General features: G+C 49.7%; 6 protein-coding genes across 6 annotated transcripts; 3 read left to right on the forward strand and 3 right to left on the reverse strand.

Annotated features, from left to right (window-relative positions):
- Positions 1-476: 476 nt before the first annotated feature.
- FPRO_02465 (ubiquitin-conjugating enzyme E2-17 kDa; ubiquitin-protein ligase 2) lies at positions 477-1,103 on the reverse strand (the record flags this gene model as incomplete). Its single annotated transcript, XM_031227431.1, has 4 exons — positions 477-600; positions 653-877; positions 940-1,004; positions 1,062-1,103. The coding sequence occupies 4 exons, from the start codon at positions 1,101-1,103 to the stop codon at positions 477-479; spliced, it is 456 nt and encodes a 151-aa protein (XP_031077868.1).
- A 1,151-nt stretch (positions 1,104-2,254) lies between these two features.
- FPRO_02464 (putative acetoacetyl-CoA thiolase) lies at positions 2,255-3,606 on the forward strand (the record flags this gene model as incomplete). The annotated part of the gene is made up of 2 exons (XM_031227432.1): positions 2,255-2,404; positions 2,464-3,606. 2 exons carry the CDS (start codon positions 2,255-2,257, stop codon positions 3,604-3,606), a joined length of 1,293 nt encoding a protein of 430 aa, XP_031077869.1.
- A 515-nt stretch (positions 3,607-4,121) lies between these two features.
- FPRO_02463 (uncharacterized protein) lies at positions 4,122-5,819 on the forward strand (the record flags this gene model as incomplete). Its single annotated transcript, XM_031227433.1, has 3 exons — positions 4,122-4,447; positions 4,506-4,803; positions 4,854-5,819. 3 exons carry the CDS (start codon positions 4,122-4,124, stop codon positions 5,817-5,819), a joined length of 1,590 nt encoding a protein of 529 aa, XP_031077870.1.
- A 763-nt stretch (positions 5,820-6,582) lies between these two features.
- Positions 6,583-8,177, reverse strand: FPRO_02462 (related to Uth1p, Nca3p, YIL123w and Sun4p; the record flags this gene model as incomplete). The annotated part of the gene is made up of 3 exons (XM_031227434.1): positions 6,583-7,498; positions 7,550-7,782; positions 7,839-8,177. 3 exons carry the CDS (start codon positions 8,175-8,177, stop codon positions 6,583-6,585), a joined length of 1,488 nt encoding a protein of 495 aa, XP_031077871.1.
- Positions 8,178-11,493: 3,316 nt separating this feature from the next.
- FPRO_02461 (uncharacterized protein) lies at positions 11,494-12,330 on the forward strand (the record flags this gene model as incomplete). The annotated part of the gene is made up of 3 exons (XM_031227435.1): positions 11,494-11,627; positions 11,686-11,852; positions 11,903-12,330. The coding sequence occupies 3 exons, from the start codon at positions 11,494-11,496 to the stop codon at positions 12,328-12,330; spliced, it is 729 nt and encodes a 242-aa protein (XP_031077872.1).
- A 253-nt stretch (positions 12,331-12,583) lies between these two features.
- FPRO_02460 (uncharacterized protein) lies at positions 12,584-15,068 on the reverse strand (the record flags this gene model as incomplete). Its single annotated transcript, XM_031227436.1, has 3 exons — positions 12,584-14,811; positions 14,865-14,925; positions 14,976-15,068. 3 exons carry the CDS (start codon positions 15,066-15,068, stop codon positions 12,584-12,586), a joined length of 2,382 nt encoding a protein of 793 aa, XP_031077873.1.
- Between the last annotated feature and the right edge of the window lie 216 nt (positions 15,069-15,284).

Consider the following 15,284-nt stretch of genomic DNA (forward strand, 5'->3'; position numbering starts at 1 on the left):
TTCATGCAACGGGAACACGCATTTAGGCGTTCTTTGGCCAAGTGTCATATGAAACCAAACGATAAGAGAGTCATTAAACATGTCACCATTCCTGACAACCAAGGACACACAAAGCACCCCCACCATTTGACACATACGGCTTCATTAGCGAGCCTAAGGCAGGGTACGTAGTTCACTTCGCTGAGAGTCATTCTCGGGCAATAAACAAAGGCGCTACAAGAAACATTGAACTCCTTCTTCATGATGAACCCTCGTGATATCATAAGCTAACGTTCCCGGGGCTTCCTGGACGCTTGCAACGCCTCGAATGCAGTTTAGTCAGTTAAAACTCCTCGCACCCCAAAACGCCATGTACATAAAATGCGTTGCAGCTTTGGGCTGCAGAGCACTTGCATTGTTTGAGCAACCTGATCTGTCACCTTGCTGGACAGGTCCACGTTGGCATACCGTTCTCTGTCCTTTTGGAGTTTGGCCGTTCAGTCTTCCCAGCTCTTCTCCACCGTCTCTCTGACACGCTTGGTGTATTCCTTTCGGTTGTCCTTGTATAGGTTAGAAGCTTCGACATTAGCAGGTGAACCGGTGTTGGGATCGTTGAGTAAACTGTTGAAAGATCAGCGTACGCCTTTAATCGGCTACTATTTATGCTGCCCACCTTTGAATGCTGGTCAAGACAGCGGCGACATCATACGTAGGACTCCATCGGTTTTGCAGAATGTCGAGGCAGAGTTCTCCGGTGGCGTAGACGTTGGGGTGGAACATCTGGCTGATGAACTTGACTTGGGGAGGCTTGTTGGGATATTGCTCTTCGAACTGCATCACAAGTCGAAAGGTGCCATCTTCAAAGGGAGTGTCTGCGGGGCCGATGATGACGGCGTTCCTACAAGACGTATGATGAGTATTTGTGTTCAGGATCGGCGATGTCGGCGAGGGCGTACGAACCAGGTCATGACATTATCTGGTACAGGTGAAGCAGAGACGCCGGCGGGAGGATCGGTCTGCATGCGCTATCGTGGGAGAGTCAGCGAGGTTTGATCTAGAGCTGATCGTCAAAAATTGCGAACCTTGAAGTCTCGCATGAGACGGCGACGAGCAGCGGTAGACATGATAGTGACTGGGTCCGAAGGCGAGAACGGACGTTAGGATAGAAGCTGAATGATGTTGGAAAGAGAGAGATCGTAGCGTGAATGCTATGCCTGACGAATATTTCTATCAAGCGAAATGATTTGCATGCACGATTCACTGTCTCAAGATTTGGCGGTGCAAGATGATGAGCGGAGATGGAGATTGGTCATGGACAGGCTGGTCGATGATTCGGATTCCACAGCGGAGGAGTTGGGTGATGCACTCTACCAATCAAGCATGCTTATCGGCCTGGCCTATCAATGCACGGTGAGCGGTCCACTCAGTAACGTTTGGCCTCACCTTCTCACCGAGAAAGCCACACGTGACCCGGCCGAGCCGCAATAACTTCGAGGCATCCTCGGAGCCTGCAAAGATTTGAAAGGTGTTTGGTATGCTTTATAAGCATCGAATCCGCTTTCTACTATAGGTAGTCTTAATGAGGACCCTCTCTTGGACAAAGGTTATTTATAATTGTATGCTGGCTAGGGGAGGGAAGAAAACTCAGGACCTTGATCCTAAATGATAAAAAGATTTAGGTAACTTGGTATGAATATAGCCCAGGTTTATGATACATTTTGCTGAGTTTATTTTGACATCCTATACGAAAGGCCCGATGCTTTCTTGCTCCCTGAGGGTTGACTGTCGAAATGCTTATTTTACATCCCCCACTACCCGGAGCTTTCACATGGTCGCGGTGGACGAAGGCCGCTCTGGCAACTAGACCATGGGATTTCGGAACCGACAACTAATTCCGATGAAGGAGAAGCTATCAAATTGAAATGGATTACACGATAATGATATAGGCAGCGGTGGAAAGAGTCCGTCCCCAGGTCTAACAAAAAGGTACTTCGGACTGTAAGCCAATGTCACCGCTTAACTTGTACCCCAGACTCGACGTCACCTGTAAAACTCCCCCGGATTTGTAGCTCTCGGCACGGGAGAGCTTGTGGCCGCCACCTCGGGCCCTCCCCCGCTGAAAGCCGAAGAGGACCGAAGCGGATGTATATTGCCATATTACTACGATACCCGAGGTCGTCTTCTCTTACTTATTCCTTCAGTCCATTCCCATCCTCTTCTTTCCCTCCGTTCTGCCTGTCCTGCTACGTCTTGATACCCCCTTATACACATCAAAATGTCTCCTGCTCAACTAAGATCCGCTGGCCGGCTGGCTCAGCTTGCTGGACATGTGAATGGCGCGCGACAGTTCTCTACACGGCCTGCTTTGCGCAAGGAGATCCAGGACGCCTATATCCTGAGCGCCGCCCGAACCCCTACAGCAAAGGTACAGTGTCCTTTAATTCGAATGATGCCTGTACCGACTTATTATTAACATATTCCTAGTTCAACGGCTCGTTCCTGTCAGTATCGGCTCCTAAGCTCGGCGCTGTCGCTATCAAGTCGGCCCTGGAAAAGTCAAAGGTCCCCGTCGAGAAGATCACCGATGTATACATGGGCAATGTGCTTCAGGGTTCCGTTGGCCAAGCGCCTGCTCGACAGGCCGCCATCTTCGCCGGTCTGCCCAAGGAGATCGAGGCTACCACTATTAACAAGGTCTGCGCCTCTGGACTCAAGGCCGTCGCTCTGGCTGCTCAGAACATTCAGCTGGGTCTCTCTGAGGCTCAGATCGCCGGTGGAATGGAGAACATGTCCCAGGTCCCATACTACGTGCCCCGCGCCAGTGGTCTTCCCGCCTTTGGCCATGTTAAGATGGAGGATGGTCTTATTAAGGACGGTCTGACTGATGTCTACGATCAATTCCACATGGGCAACTGCGCTGAGAACACTGTCAAGAACTACAAGATTACCCGAGAGCAGCAGGACGAGTACGCTATCCAGTCATACCGCAATGCGCAAAAGGCTTGGGCCGACAAAGCCTTTGCTGACGAGATCGCCCCCGTCACCGTCAAGTCACGAAAGGGCGAGACTGTTATCGACACCGACGAGGGATTCAACGAGGTCAAGTTCGATAAGATCCCTACCCTCAAGCCTGCTTTCGTTCGTGACGGAAGCGGCACTGTCACCGCCGCCAACTCATCGACTCTGAACGATGGTGCTAGTGCTCTTGTTCTGGGCAGCAAGGCCATTGCCCAACAGTACGGCTCTGGCTCCCGTGTCTTGGCCAAGATCTGCGGTTACGCTGATGCTGCCACTTCTCCCATTGACTTCCCTATCGCTCCCGCCAAGGCTGTCCCCATTGCTCTCGAGCGTGCCGGTATCACCAAGGACCAGGTTGCCATCTGGGAGTTTAACGAGGCTTTCGCCAGTGTGATCCTGGCCAACTCTAAGATTCTGGGTCTTGAGGGGGCCAAGGTTAACCCTCTGGGTGGTGCTATCTCACTGGGCCATGCTCTTGGCAGCTCTGGTTCACGAATCTTGACAACCCTGCTACATCAGCTTAAGCCTGGTGAGTATGGAGTTGCTGCTATTTGCAACGGCGGTGGTGCTGCGACTGCACTGGTTGTCCAGCGTGTTGAGTCTGTATAAAAGTTATAACGATAGAATATTTATGATTGATAGTAGAGGAACAAAGTAAAATAAAATAAAAAATTGAATAATAGTAAGGAAGGTTATTTCAGTGCAGCTTGTGTTTTTGCCTGCTATGGGTATGCCATTACTTCTGAGGACCAACTCCTGAGCAGTTGTCATGATCTCTCAATGCAGGGTAGCATGACGAGCACCCGCGATCCCATATTGCTCATAAGCTGTCATGATGAGCCGTCACTCACATAAAATAGCACTTTATTCCACTAGCAAGATGTAAACCATACCTGTGCTAGGCCTCAGTTCATTGGTTAGCAATGAGACTATTTTAGTTGGGGAGTGTATGAAGAACAATGGGAGATGTTCTTGCTGTTCCTTTCACAGATACTGAGACAGTGGAGCCGTACTATTTTCCACTCTCTCGCTGACCTCACTCACCTTAAAGCTTAGCTTAACATCATCTCTCAACTCAATCCTTACCTTTTCTTCTCTCCCCTCCGTCGCCGCCATCAATCGCGATGCCTCTAGTCCTCGACTTTCTCACCCAGATCCGCACTTTCATCCGCACTCAGAATGGCGACGAGCTTCGCGCCTGGCTCCAGGTAGAGCCCAATTCTCCTCAGCAATATCACAACCTCGCATCTGAGCTTCGCTCTCAATTCCGCCAACAAGGCCTCGACAACATCGTTGAAAGGACATTACCTCAGGAAGATGATGTCCCAGAAGGTCAGGCTACTGTGTGGCCGGGTTTTGTGGCCTTCATGAAGGACTACATGGCCTTTTGGCGCGACGTCAATTACGATGATTTACTGGGCGCGCACCAATTGCTTAGCGGCCTTGTCAAGTATGATATCAAATATCGGATGAATTATGGTCATGAGAACTAATATTTGAGACTATAGCTCTTGCGCAACTGCTTTTGCTCATCCTACCTACGGCGCCATGCTACTCAAGACGAGCATGTCCCTCTCAGAGACGCTGGCTCGTCTCACAATGTCTTTGAACAAACGCCCTGACCTAGCGCGTCGCCTACGTGCTGTAGACGAGGACAAAAGCATTGCCGAGTCTTCAGCAGAAATCATCCAGAAGATCTTCACAACATGCCTCACAGATCGATCCAGCGGTCGTTATTCGAAACCAGAGGGCAAAAAGGTTGGCGTTTACATGTTTGCCAATCTGGTCCTCAAGCTTCTGTTTGCAGTATGTAACAACTCAATACGCTATCAGATATATCGCTGACCAGATAAAAGTGCCGAAGAACACATCTCGCCAAAATGATCTTTGTCAACATTTCTACCATCTCTCCGCCACTATCTCTCTACCCAGCTGCCCAGCGCGTTACGTTCCTCTACTACCTAGGTCGCTTCAACTTCTCAAACAACCACTACCTCCGGGCTGCGCTGTGCCTTGAGGGAGCATACCTTCAGACCCCTTCGCAGCTGGTCTCCCACCGGACCAACATTCTCACATATCTTATCCCCTGCAATATCCTTCTTGGACGCTTTCCATCACAATTATTGCTTCAGCGCCCAGAATGCCAGACTCTGGCGCCTGTTTTCTTTCCCATTTGCCAGGCTATCAGATCTGGCAACTTCATCCAATTTCAGCAGCATCTTGCGCAACACGAGACATGGCTCTTTGAGAAGGGCTTGCTTTTAACCCTCAGTAACCGACTAAGACCTCTGCTCTGGCGCTCACTAAGCAGAAAGACTTTTCTCCTCACATACGTCCCGCCAACCGATGCATCATCCCGAAAAGCCGCGACACTTGACCTTGCAGACCTTCACACGCTCGCGGTGTACCTTCAACACCGCCTTGAAGGTTGGCTCCCTGCAGGACCAAGCTCACTTGGTCGTTCTCAAAGCGTCAACCCACTCCTTATGAAAGCCCTCGAGAACAATGCTCAAAATCCCGAGGCCACATCTACACTAGCTCCGCCACCCGGAGGACCCAAATCTCTCCGGCCAAATGAGGGTATGATCTGGGGCAACGCAGAGGTCACATTCGAGGACGTGGAGATGACTGTCGCAACGCTTGTTCAGCAGGGCTTGATGCATGGGTTTATCGCTCATGGGCAAGGACGGTTTGCTATTATCGGCGCCAAAGCCAAGGGCAGCCCTGTGCTTGCTGGCTGGCCCAACGTCTGGCAAATAAACCGAGAAAGGAGATATGAAGATTACGATCCTGATGAGGTACCTGGCTGGGTCAAGGAGTAAAAAGGCAAGGAGAGATGGGCGGTCGAGCTAGATCGCCTAGCTTGGATACTTAGATCATAACTCATCTTGATGGCGTTTGTATAATATCATTTCCTGTATGATACCCAGGGGATAGTAAGATTAGAGTATGGCTATAATATGAGGATGTACTTGTGGCAATCAAAACGACCAGACACATATTTCTTTTCCAGTAGCTGCGTGCGATAACGCTCATCACACCCATTAAATATGTCTAATCAAAAAAGTGTTTTTATATAATAATAAGCCGAGATGGCCGAGCATCATCCCATCGACTAAACCACACCATCTCCTGCTTTTTTCAACAACCGTACAAGAAGTTTCCCCCTCCTAAACTCTCTGATTCATGTGTGCATACGTCGTTAATCGCGAGAATAAACTTAAAACCATCGCTTGTTTTCTCCAAACATCCAAAAAGTCTCCAATGTGTGCAAAAAAGGGTATATCGACCGTGAAACGAAGCGTTGAAACTTGTATATAATGCCCACGAGCCCACAAGAGCCCAGACAAGGAACTCTTGAAGAATATTGTGCCCGGGGCGGGTATTAGCAGCTAGACTTCCCAAGAGCCACAAGACTCCTGAGTAACCTAGTAATAAGACAATAGACACTATCGCCGATAGGTAGTTGGCTTGATAATATATGTAAAGTACCAGTAATAAAGGAATGTCGTAGAAAATAATTTCAGTGAAGAGAATGCCAGCTGCGTCAAGACAGTGGTAAGTGGTCGTCAAAGGATATAGAAATTAGAAGAAACAAGCGGCGGCGATGAATGCGACGACAAGGCCAGCGACAGCAGTGTTGCCTTGGTGGCGACCTGCCTCGCTTTCCTTGGACTGAGTGGGAGCCGCTCCAGAGTCGACCTCAGTGGCCGCAGCGGTCTCCTCGGACTCGGAGGTGTAGGTAGAGGTTCCGTTCTCACGGAAGATACCAGGCTTGACAGTAGGGTAGATCTTCTTGGTGCTCTTGTGCTTGGTGGTCTTGGAAGTAGCAGTGGTGAAGATGGTTGAGGTAGGCTCCTCGGAGGAAGTCTCGGAAGAAGTCTCTTGCTCGGTGGTGCTGCTGGACTCAGCAGAAGAGGTAGTCTCAACACTGGTAGTGCTGGTGGAGGTTGAGGAAGTGGTGGTGGGGAGAGCCGAAGTAGTGGGTTCAGCGGTAGTCGAAGGCTCCTCGGTGGTAGAGACAACGGGTTCCTTAGAAGTAGTAACCTTGGCCTGGGTTGTTGTAGAGGGCTCAGCCTCGGCGGTAGAAGACTCGGTTTCTTCATCATCATCATCACCGCCGGATGAGCCTTTGCCAGAAGAGAAGGCAACGATCTGAGCAGTGCTACCCTTCTGCACGGTAACGACACAGAAGGCAGCGCCACCAGCACCTTTAGCGGAAAGGCTGCTGCCAACGTTGCCCTCACCGTTGGCAGGGTCGATCTTGCAAGGGAGACCATTACAACCGCCGTCGGGGCACTGAATCTCAACACCAAAGTCGGGCAGCTTGCTCTTCAGAGCTGAGTCCTCCCAGATAGGGTTCCAACCAATCTTGACAAAGGTCTGGCCGTTGGCCTCAGTGTTAGCACCGGCGACGTAGGGGCTCCAGTTACCAATGGGCTCAGACTCGGTACCCCAGATGCAGCCCTCCTCACCAGTGCCAGGGGGGTTGATGTAGAAGCTGTATGATCGTTAGAGATCTTCGATGATCAACAAGACTTATGTGACTTACTGAGCAGCGGTGGAGCACCAGTATGAAGATCCGGGAACAGCCAGAGTTGCGCTAGAAGTGACAAGAGTAGGGATAAGCATAGCCTCGTTACCAGGCAGGACAGTCTGGCACCAAGACATCTTGGAACCACACTTGTTGACAGCCTCAATGGAGCCAGTGCCAGAAACACAGTTGGGCTTGCCCTCGAAAGGCTTCTCAATTTCACCGTTCTTGTTACAGAAGAGACCTCCGTTCTGAAGAGTGTTAGCTGCGTGCACCGAAGTTACTAGATAACACAGGTCAGGCGTACCATTGAAGCGGGATACTCATAAGTGGAATCCGGATCCCATTGGTTCATAACCATACCGGGCTTGCAGGCAAAAGGGCAGTAAGATCCGGGCTTGCACTCCTGATCGGGGCTCATAGCCCAACCGGCGTTCTTCGCATCGGGAGTGACGGCGACCATGTTGGGGTCATCGGTAGGGAACTGGCATTGTCCACCACGCTTCTCAAGAGTCGAAGACTGGACGGGAAGATGTTGTCGCAAGTGCTCAAACCCATTGTGACGGTGACCGTGTTGCTTGCCAGCGACCATTGATGGCGCAGACAAGGCGCCCAGAAGGGCAGCCGAAAGGTTGATGAGTCTCATTGAGATTGTCGTCGATGAATACGAGTCGATTTCGTTTCGGTAAATTCCAGAACGGTTGTTCTTATTTTATATGCGCGAATACCTCCAGTCCTTCAACTATTGTCACGAACGAGACATATATCCTGACAGGCGTTTGAGTAAAAAAGAGTGTAATTGTCGTCGAGCAACAGAACGAGTGATGCAGCTGACGAGGAAAAGTCGATGAACTCGCGGACCAGCGACAGAAACGTTTTAACAAAGCAAGGAAACAAAAAAGAACGAGTGACAGGCAAGGAAGCAAGGACATGAATATTAAGAGATCGACAGGTCCACGAGATGGATATGGATCCCCAGGAAATGAGCCATGGGCAGAAGCGCGGACACCAGCGCAGTCACCCACAACAAGGAGATTGAGCCGTAGGCGAGGGCCTCGTCTGAGTGGGCTCGTGGTCAGGCCCCATGCTGAGCCATGGCCTCACGGTACCTGCATGGAAGTGAGAGACCCTGTTCCTGTGTGGATGCCCTCCTGTGACGGGGTGGTCGAGTAATGTAACCGTCTCCAATCAGGCGTCGGCATGTCTGACCCCTGGCCTCGATCTAGCCAATCCTGCTGAGACGGTGCCTGGTTCGAGTTCTTGGCTCAGGGGATGACGCTCGGAGCAGATTAGAGTCAACCATATCATGTCAAGGCGATGCTTAATTGTGCAGCTGTCGATGCCAAAGAGGGAAGACTCTGCGGCCCATGGTACCAGCATGTTCGGAACGAGGGCCGGATGGGGCAACGGCATCGTTTTCCACCAAGGCTCGCTGTAAGAGAGATCCTGGGGTTCAGGGCATTCAGGTCATCTAACCACCATTGTCTCGGTTCTGTTTCTCGTTCAGATTCAGATTTTGATTCTGGATTGTCTCGTCCCTGATTTAAGGAACTGGAGTCTGTGTCGTTGCACTCTCGACACGCTACCCCTGGACGTTTTTCTGTGGCTTGCGACAGAGGCTCACATTGGCCCGTTGGCTCTTAAAGCCCCTGACGAGTGGTTTTTCCCGCAACCTTTGTAACCATGGTTTCTGGGCCAATGTGTCTTTGGTTAGCGTTCAAGCAGTCCCCAGATGGCTCGGAGCCACAACTGATAGCCTACTCAACGCGTGCTGTGCCACTCACAATTGGCCAGGGAGACGCGCTTGAGTGCTGAATTCTGGAGGGCGAGTCAGCTCTCCTCGTCAAAATAAAATTGATAGCAGCAGTCACCTTCCAAAGAGGGGTCAGTAATTTCACTGTTTGTTAGTGTATTCGGCTGAAGATCGACGTCATGCTCCCCTGTTTAGTGTGAATGGTCGGTGGAATAAAGTTGACAATATCCGTACGAGAAACCACAAGTTTCGGGATAATATAAACACGTTTGGCGCCATCTCGATATTTATGAGCCGCTTATACGAGCAGTATAAGTTAGGCTGAAGATGTCGTGAACCAGAATGACAGGACGAGATCGACACAGTCGCACTCACACGTGACTCAACAGCTTCCTTCCTTCAGCGTGGAGGTTGACTCGATAGGTGCTACATGTCTTACAAGTAAAGACTCTCGCATGGAATCTCTTCCGTTTCGAATGTCGGTGTGATTCAAACTGAAAACTGTCTTGGAAATTCTCAATCCCTTTTCCTTTTCCTTTTCCTTTTCCTTTTCCTTTCCCTTCAGCTGAACGATACATTCAAAGAGGGGCATTATACGATACGAACCACCGATATCGCATCACTGAGGATCCGAATGTCGCTTAAAATCGCTAAACATTCCTAGGATTCATAGCATCCGGGGACTGATCAATGCATATTATCCATGTAATGCGATAAGGACAAGCGATTCATGCTCGCCTCCATCCTGCCAGTGGGAATGGACAAGTTGAAGGGGTGCAGGAGGACAACATGCCACGACCGCCCCTATCCATTCTGCCAACTTCTGATGAAGCTGAGATATTGAGATCTGTGACAATGGAATGTCTCGGTAGTTTAGCAGTATAAATCAAGCATAGCTTTTTATACTATGATTCAATTGGAATCTGAACCATACCAAGCCATTACTTGTGACAAGAACTCGTTGATGAATGAAAGGATGGCTGAGATTGAAGCAAAAAAGACACGATGCTCCAGGGTAAATCTAGGTTATACGATCGAATCAATCAGATCGTGGTCGGTAGTTGACGGTTTCAGAACTAGGTGTTTTCGCCCGTGGATAAAGGGCAGGTAATTTTATTAAGCCGTGTCTCGTCTCAACTCAAACAATAAACACTCAATAGTTATGACGAGCACCAGGCGGGAGTGGCGCACGGCTTAAGAGAACAAAGGGGATGATGACCTGCATGGCGCTGAAGCCACAATGATGAAAATGTTTCAAGTTTCAAAACCATTGGAGTTTGTTTGTGACGTCTTGATTACATATCGAAGATCTACGAAGCATGTAGCTGAAACGTCTAATATAATTGACTTTATACCAATGAAGTTGGTGTTGATGACTTGTTCCTGTTTCTCTGAACGATATGCTGACAGTGCTGGAATCTGTGAGAACCACAAACCAAAGAAAGATAAGCGAAATGTTTACAAACAGTGGGGATGTTTCCTCTCATTCTAGACAAGAAACAAAACATCTCTAAATCGGCTGTGCTTACACACGTAGCCCATAATAGAGGCCGATGATAATTATAACGCAGAAAACCCCAGTTTATTCCTCACTCAACCCGGGGAAACCTGGCCAACAAATCCAACAAACCCATCTCATTCGACACTTTCACCGGATCATTCAGTCTCCGTGAGAATTAAAATGCCGTTGGTGCTGACAGGAATCCATCCCTCATCGCAGAAGCGCTTACTCGATTATTTTTGGAGGAGAAAGGGAGGGGGTCGGCGATTACTGCGCGTTGGCGTCGCTTGCACAGCCCACGAACCCTCGAAATAGCGGCAAACCACCAATCAGCGACACTCGCTCAGCACCAAGGCCGCTAGGATGAGGCTGGTAAACAAGACGGATATGCCATCTTCCGTAGGATGTTGACTATTTTTGACTTGACTATGCAGAGCCTCTGAGGCTGTCTTGTTCCTGGCCTGGGCCTTGGTCTGACAGCTCAGCACAGCTCAGCATCGTGAGTCTTGTGCCTGGGTTCATGTGGTTATTTGGAGATGAGAATATGGGTATAAGAAGATGGTGGTGTCCGGTCGAGTTTGGAGATATCATTCATAGCATCACTCAAGCATTACAAGTCTTACATTCACAACAGTCTCATCATCTCGTCTCATCTCATCTCACTTTCCCCTTCAAACTCTATCCTTCAACATCTCAACATCCTTCACAATGAAGTTCACCACTGCTCTCGTCTCTGCCGTCCTGGCCTTCACCTCCTTCGCCGAGGCAGCTCCTCGCAACACCCGCCGAGGAGACTCTAGCAAGCCTCTCAGTCTGACTGCCCAGCTTCGACTTGCTGATACGTAAGCAGCCCCCAAAGATGATGACTTGGCCAAGACCACATGACTAACATATCTTCAGTGCCGCTGACCGCTTTGCTCTCCTCCCCGAGGACGATGACTTTGTCTTTGACTTCAACAAGAAGCAGGATAACCCTGGAAAGGGCGGCGAGCTCATCGCTGCTAACCGTGCCAACTTCCCTGCTCTTGTTGGCACTGGTGCTGGTATGGCCTTTGGCAGAATCGATCGTGAGTTTCTCTTATATCATCTCGATACAACAGCACTAACATGTTATCAGCCTGTGGCATGAACACTCTTCACGTTCACCCTCGCTCCGCCGAACTCCAAGTCGTCACCTCCGGCCGTCTCATCACCGAGATGGTCCCTGAGAACGGCGTCCTCGACAAGGATGGCAAGCGTCGTGTTATCCGCACCGAGCTTACAGCCAACATGATGACTCCCTTCTACCAAGGCTCTATCCATACTCAGTTCAACCCCGACTGCGAACCCGCTACCTTCATCGCCACCTTTGCAACTGAGGACTTTGGCACTGGTCAGATCGCTGATGAGCTTGTGTCTCTGAGCGACGATGTCATTGCTGCCACATTTGGCCAGAGCATCGCCGGTGAGGATATCGACAAGGTCCGCCAGGCTGTTCCTAAGAGCATTGCTCTGGGTGTTGACAAGTGCCTCGAGACCTGCGGCCTCAAGAAGCGATCCATCTAAGATGGATTCTTCCTTATCTTTCTTCAAGTCATAGCATGGAATGAGCATGTGAGCGATGTTTCTTCCCCTGGCGTTATTCTTGAGTTCAGTAGCATAGACGGCAATACCCTAGCTCTACGCAGTAGACGTTGATAGGACCCGGCATTTTGTTTGTTCATAGATAGCATTTGGTACATATTATACAAGTTTCTCTTTCATCTAGTTTCCATACATCGTGATACAAATCCTCCACCATGCTCTTGACTTCACCCCCTTACAGACCCTTTTCGCGATGACCAACGACCTTGGCGAAAGAGTCAAAGGACATAGTCATCGAGTGCCGTCCCGCAGTCTTGCTTCTTAAATGGTTATCATAGTCCAGCATCTCCTTGTACGGGACCTTGGCAATAATCTCAACAACTCTAGCTGAAGACTTCTTACCACGTAGAGAAGTGATAGAATCATACGGATCAGGAGGGGTGTAAATCTTGGACACATCAATATGATCCTCTCCAGTCGACTCAGCAGATCGATCGTTGACCTCAAGAACCTGACCACCAGCACCAGCAGTGACATCATGCTGTACGGTACCGGCTACAACCTCTGGACATGTAATGGTAACATGCATGATAGGTTCAAGAATGCCGATCTTCTCTTTCTCGAAAGCATCGCGAAGAGCAGCCTGGACGGCAGTCCTAGCGGCAGTGCTGAAATGTCCTCCCGTGGGAGTTTCACAGGCGCCGGGTTCTGTGTCCAGTGTGATGGTAACGTGGCACCCGTGAATGGGCGCTGCACGACGAGGACCCCTCGCCAGACCTGCGATAGCTCCGTTGAGAAGCTGTGCCCTCGCCTCTTCTGGGTCAAAGTCGAGAGTGCTAGTCTCATCTGTCAAGGGAATAGCGACGTGGTATATGTTACCGTCTCGCTCGACACAAGACTCTAATAAAGTGTCGTGATGATGGCCTTCAAGCGGCGAGAGGACAACGGTGCAGGAGGCTTTACCTGGTTTGCCGGCAACGGGACGGTCAAAGACTGTGTGTTGTGGCCGTGTAGGCTCTGTGACGCATTCCTTGTAGTCAACTTCGATAGGACCGAAGTCGGCATCGATCTTGTACTTTTGCTTCATGTTGTATAGTGACACATCGAGATGAAGCTTTCCCATACCCTGAATTGTGAACTGCTCTGTTTTGGGATCTCGGCTGTACCGTAGACTTGGATCTTCTCGTGTAGTGTTTTCTAAAGCGATTTGGAGCTGTTGAGCAGCAACGTTACCGTATGGTTCAACTTGAAGGAACGCCACGGGCGGTGGGATCTCAGGAGGTCGAATCTTGACATGGCGGAAGTTCTCAGGAATGGGCTTGTTGGCATTCATCGTAACAAGCGTATCACCCGTACGGGCTTTCTTCAATCCTCTCAAAGCTCCAATCTGTCCGACACCAAGCGACTGAATATCCTGTGTCTTATTGGCAGCGATCTGAAGAATGCCCATTGGCTTTTCGTGTGTTAGAATGTTGGTGTTGAAACTTGATGCGTTTCTGGTAAGAGTGCCGTGGTAGACTCGCACGAAGCTGATGACACCCTCCTTGGGATGATTGAAGACCTTGAAGACCGAAGAAATAGACGCAACCTGATTCCTCGCGGACTTGGGGCTGTTTTCGAGAACTTCTGTCAAGCGATGCTTTGCTGAACCGACTCGGACTTCTGCTGATGGACGTTCGTCTGGGCTTGGTAGATAATCTGTGATAGCGTCCATCAGTGGCTCTACACCGATATGCCGGAAACTTGAGCCAGCGAATACTGGAATGACCCGACCATCACCGCTTCTGATGACTCGTCTAATAGCCTCTTTTATCAAAGCACCATCGATGTTTTCGTTCTCAGCCAGAAACTCATCCATGATAGCCTCATCAAAATCCGCAAGACCCTCAACCAAAGCCTGTCTCGCAGTCTCAATTTCTGGTAAAAGATCTTTGTTTGAGCTTGAAAGTTTCTCCTTCAGCTCCTCGGTATTGTATCGCTTCTTTTCACGTTCTGACTTCCATCGGTATCCGACTCTGTTGACAATATCAATAACACCAACAAAATCCTCCTTCTCCCACCAAGGGATCTGGCAGACAAGCGGCCATCCCTTCAGACGCGTACCAATCTCAAGCACGGCTTTTTTGAACGAAGCACCCTCTCGATCCAGTTTGTTGCAGTACACTATACGGGGGACTTTGAACTCATGAGCAGATCCCCACACTCTTTCTGTGTGAGCTTCAACGCCTTTGACTGAGTCGATGATACAGACTGCGCCATCGAGAATGGGCAGACAACGGTCAACTTCGAAACGAAAGTCTTGATGCCCGGGAGTGTCGATGAGGTTGATTGTCTTTGCGTGTTCTCCTGGTGCGAGTGCTTGGTGTCTGGGCCAGTGGAATGTGATGGCTGCTGATTGAATGGTGATGCCCCTTTCTCGCTCCAAGTCGAGGAAGTCAGTCACTGTATTTCCAGAGTCGACGTCTACATTTTGTTAGTGTATTTGGTCAGTGAGTCTGAGATATAGATTTGCGTACCTCCAACACGTTGCGTGACACCACTATAATAGAGCATTCGCTCCGTAGTAGTAGTTTTACCCTGTAAATTATGAGAGCTCGTCATTAAGTGATCTCTGGTTTCTTACTTACAGCATCAACATGAGCTATAATACCAATATTTCGAATGTTGTGTAGTTGAGTATCATGATGAGCCTGATGCATAGCTCTACGGCTCAAATTCATGAGTTCTTTGTTGCGCCATTGACGGGCAAGACAACGGCCCGAGCCTTTTACAGCCGGGCCATTCCGTAACAAGGACAAAGTAATCATTCCAACCTCGGAAATAAACCAAGATTTGAATGCTTCATCTCAGTGTCTCTCTCTCTCTCTTCTTCGTCTTTTGAGGTTGATTTTGAGCTTTCTCTGCTGTTTTTGGAAACGCTTTGATGTCATTCGCCA

The sequence above is a fragment of the Fusarium proliferatum genome, assembly GCF_900067095.1.
Source record: "Fusarium proliferatum ET1 genome assembly, contig: FPRO_scaffold002, whole genome shotgun sequence".
Lineage (NCBI taxonomy): Eukaryota > Fungi > Ascomycota > Sordariomycetes > Hypocreales > Nectriaceae > Fusarium > Fusarium proliferatum.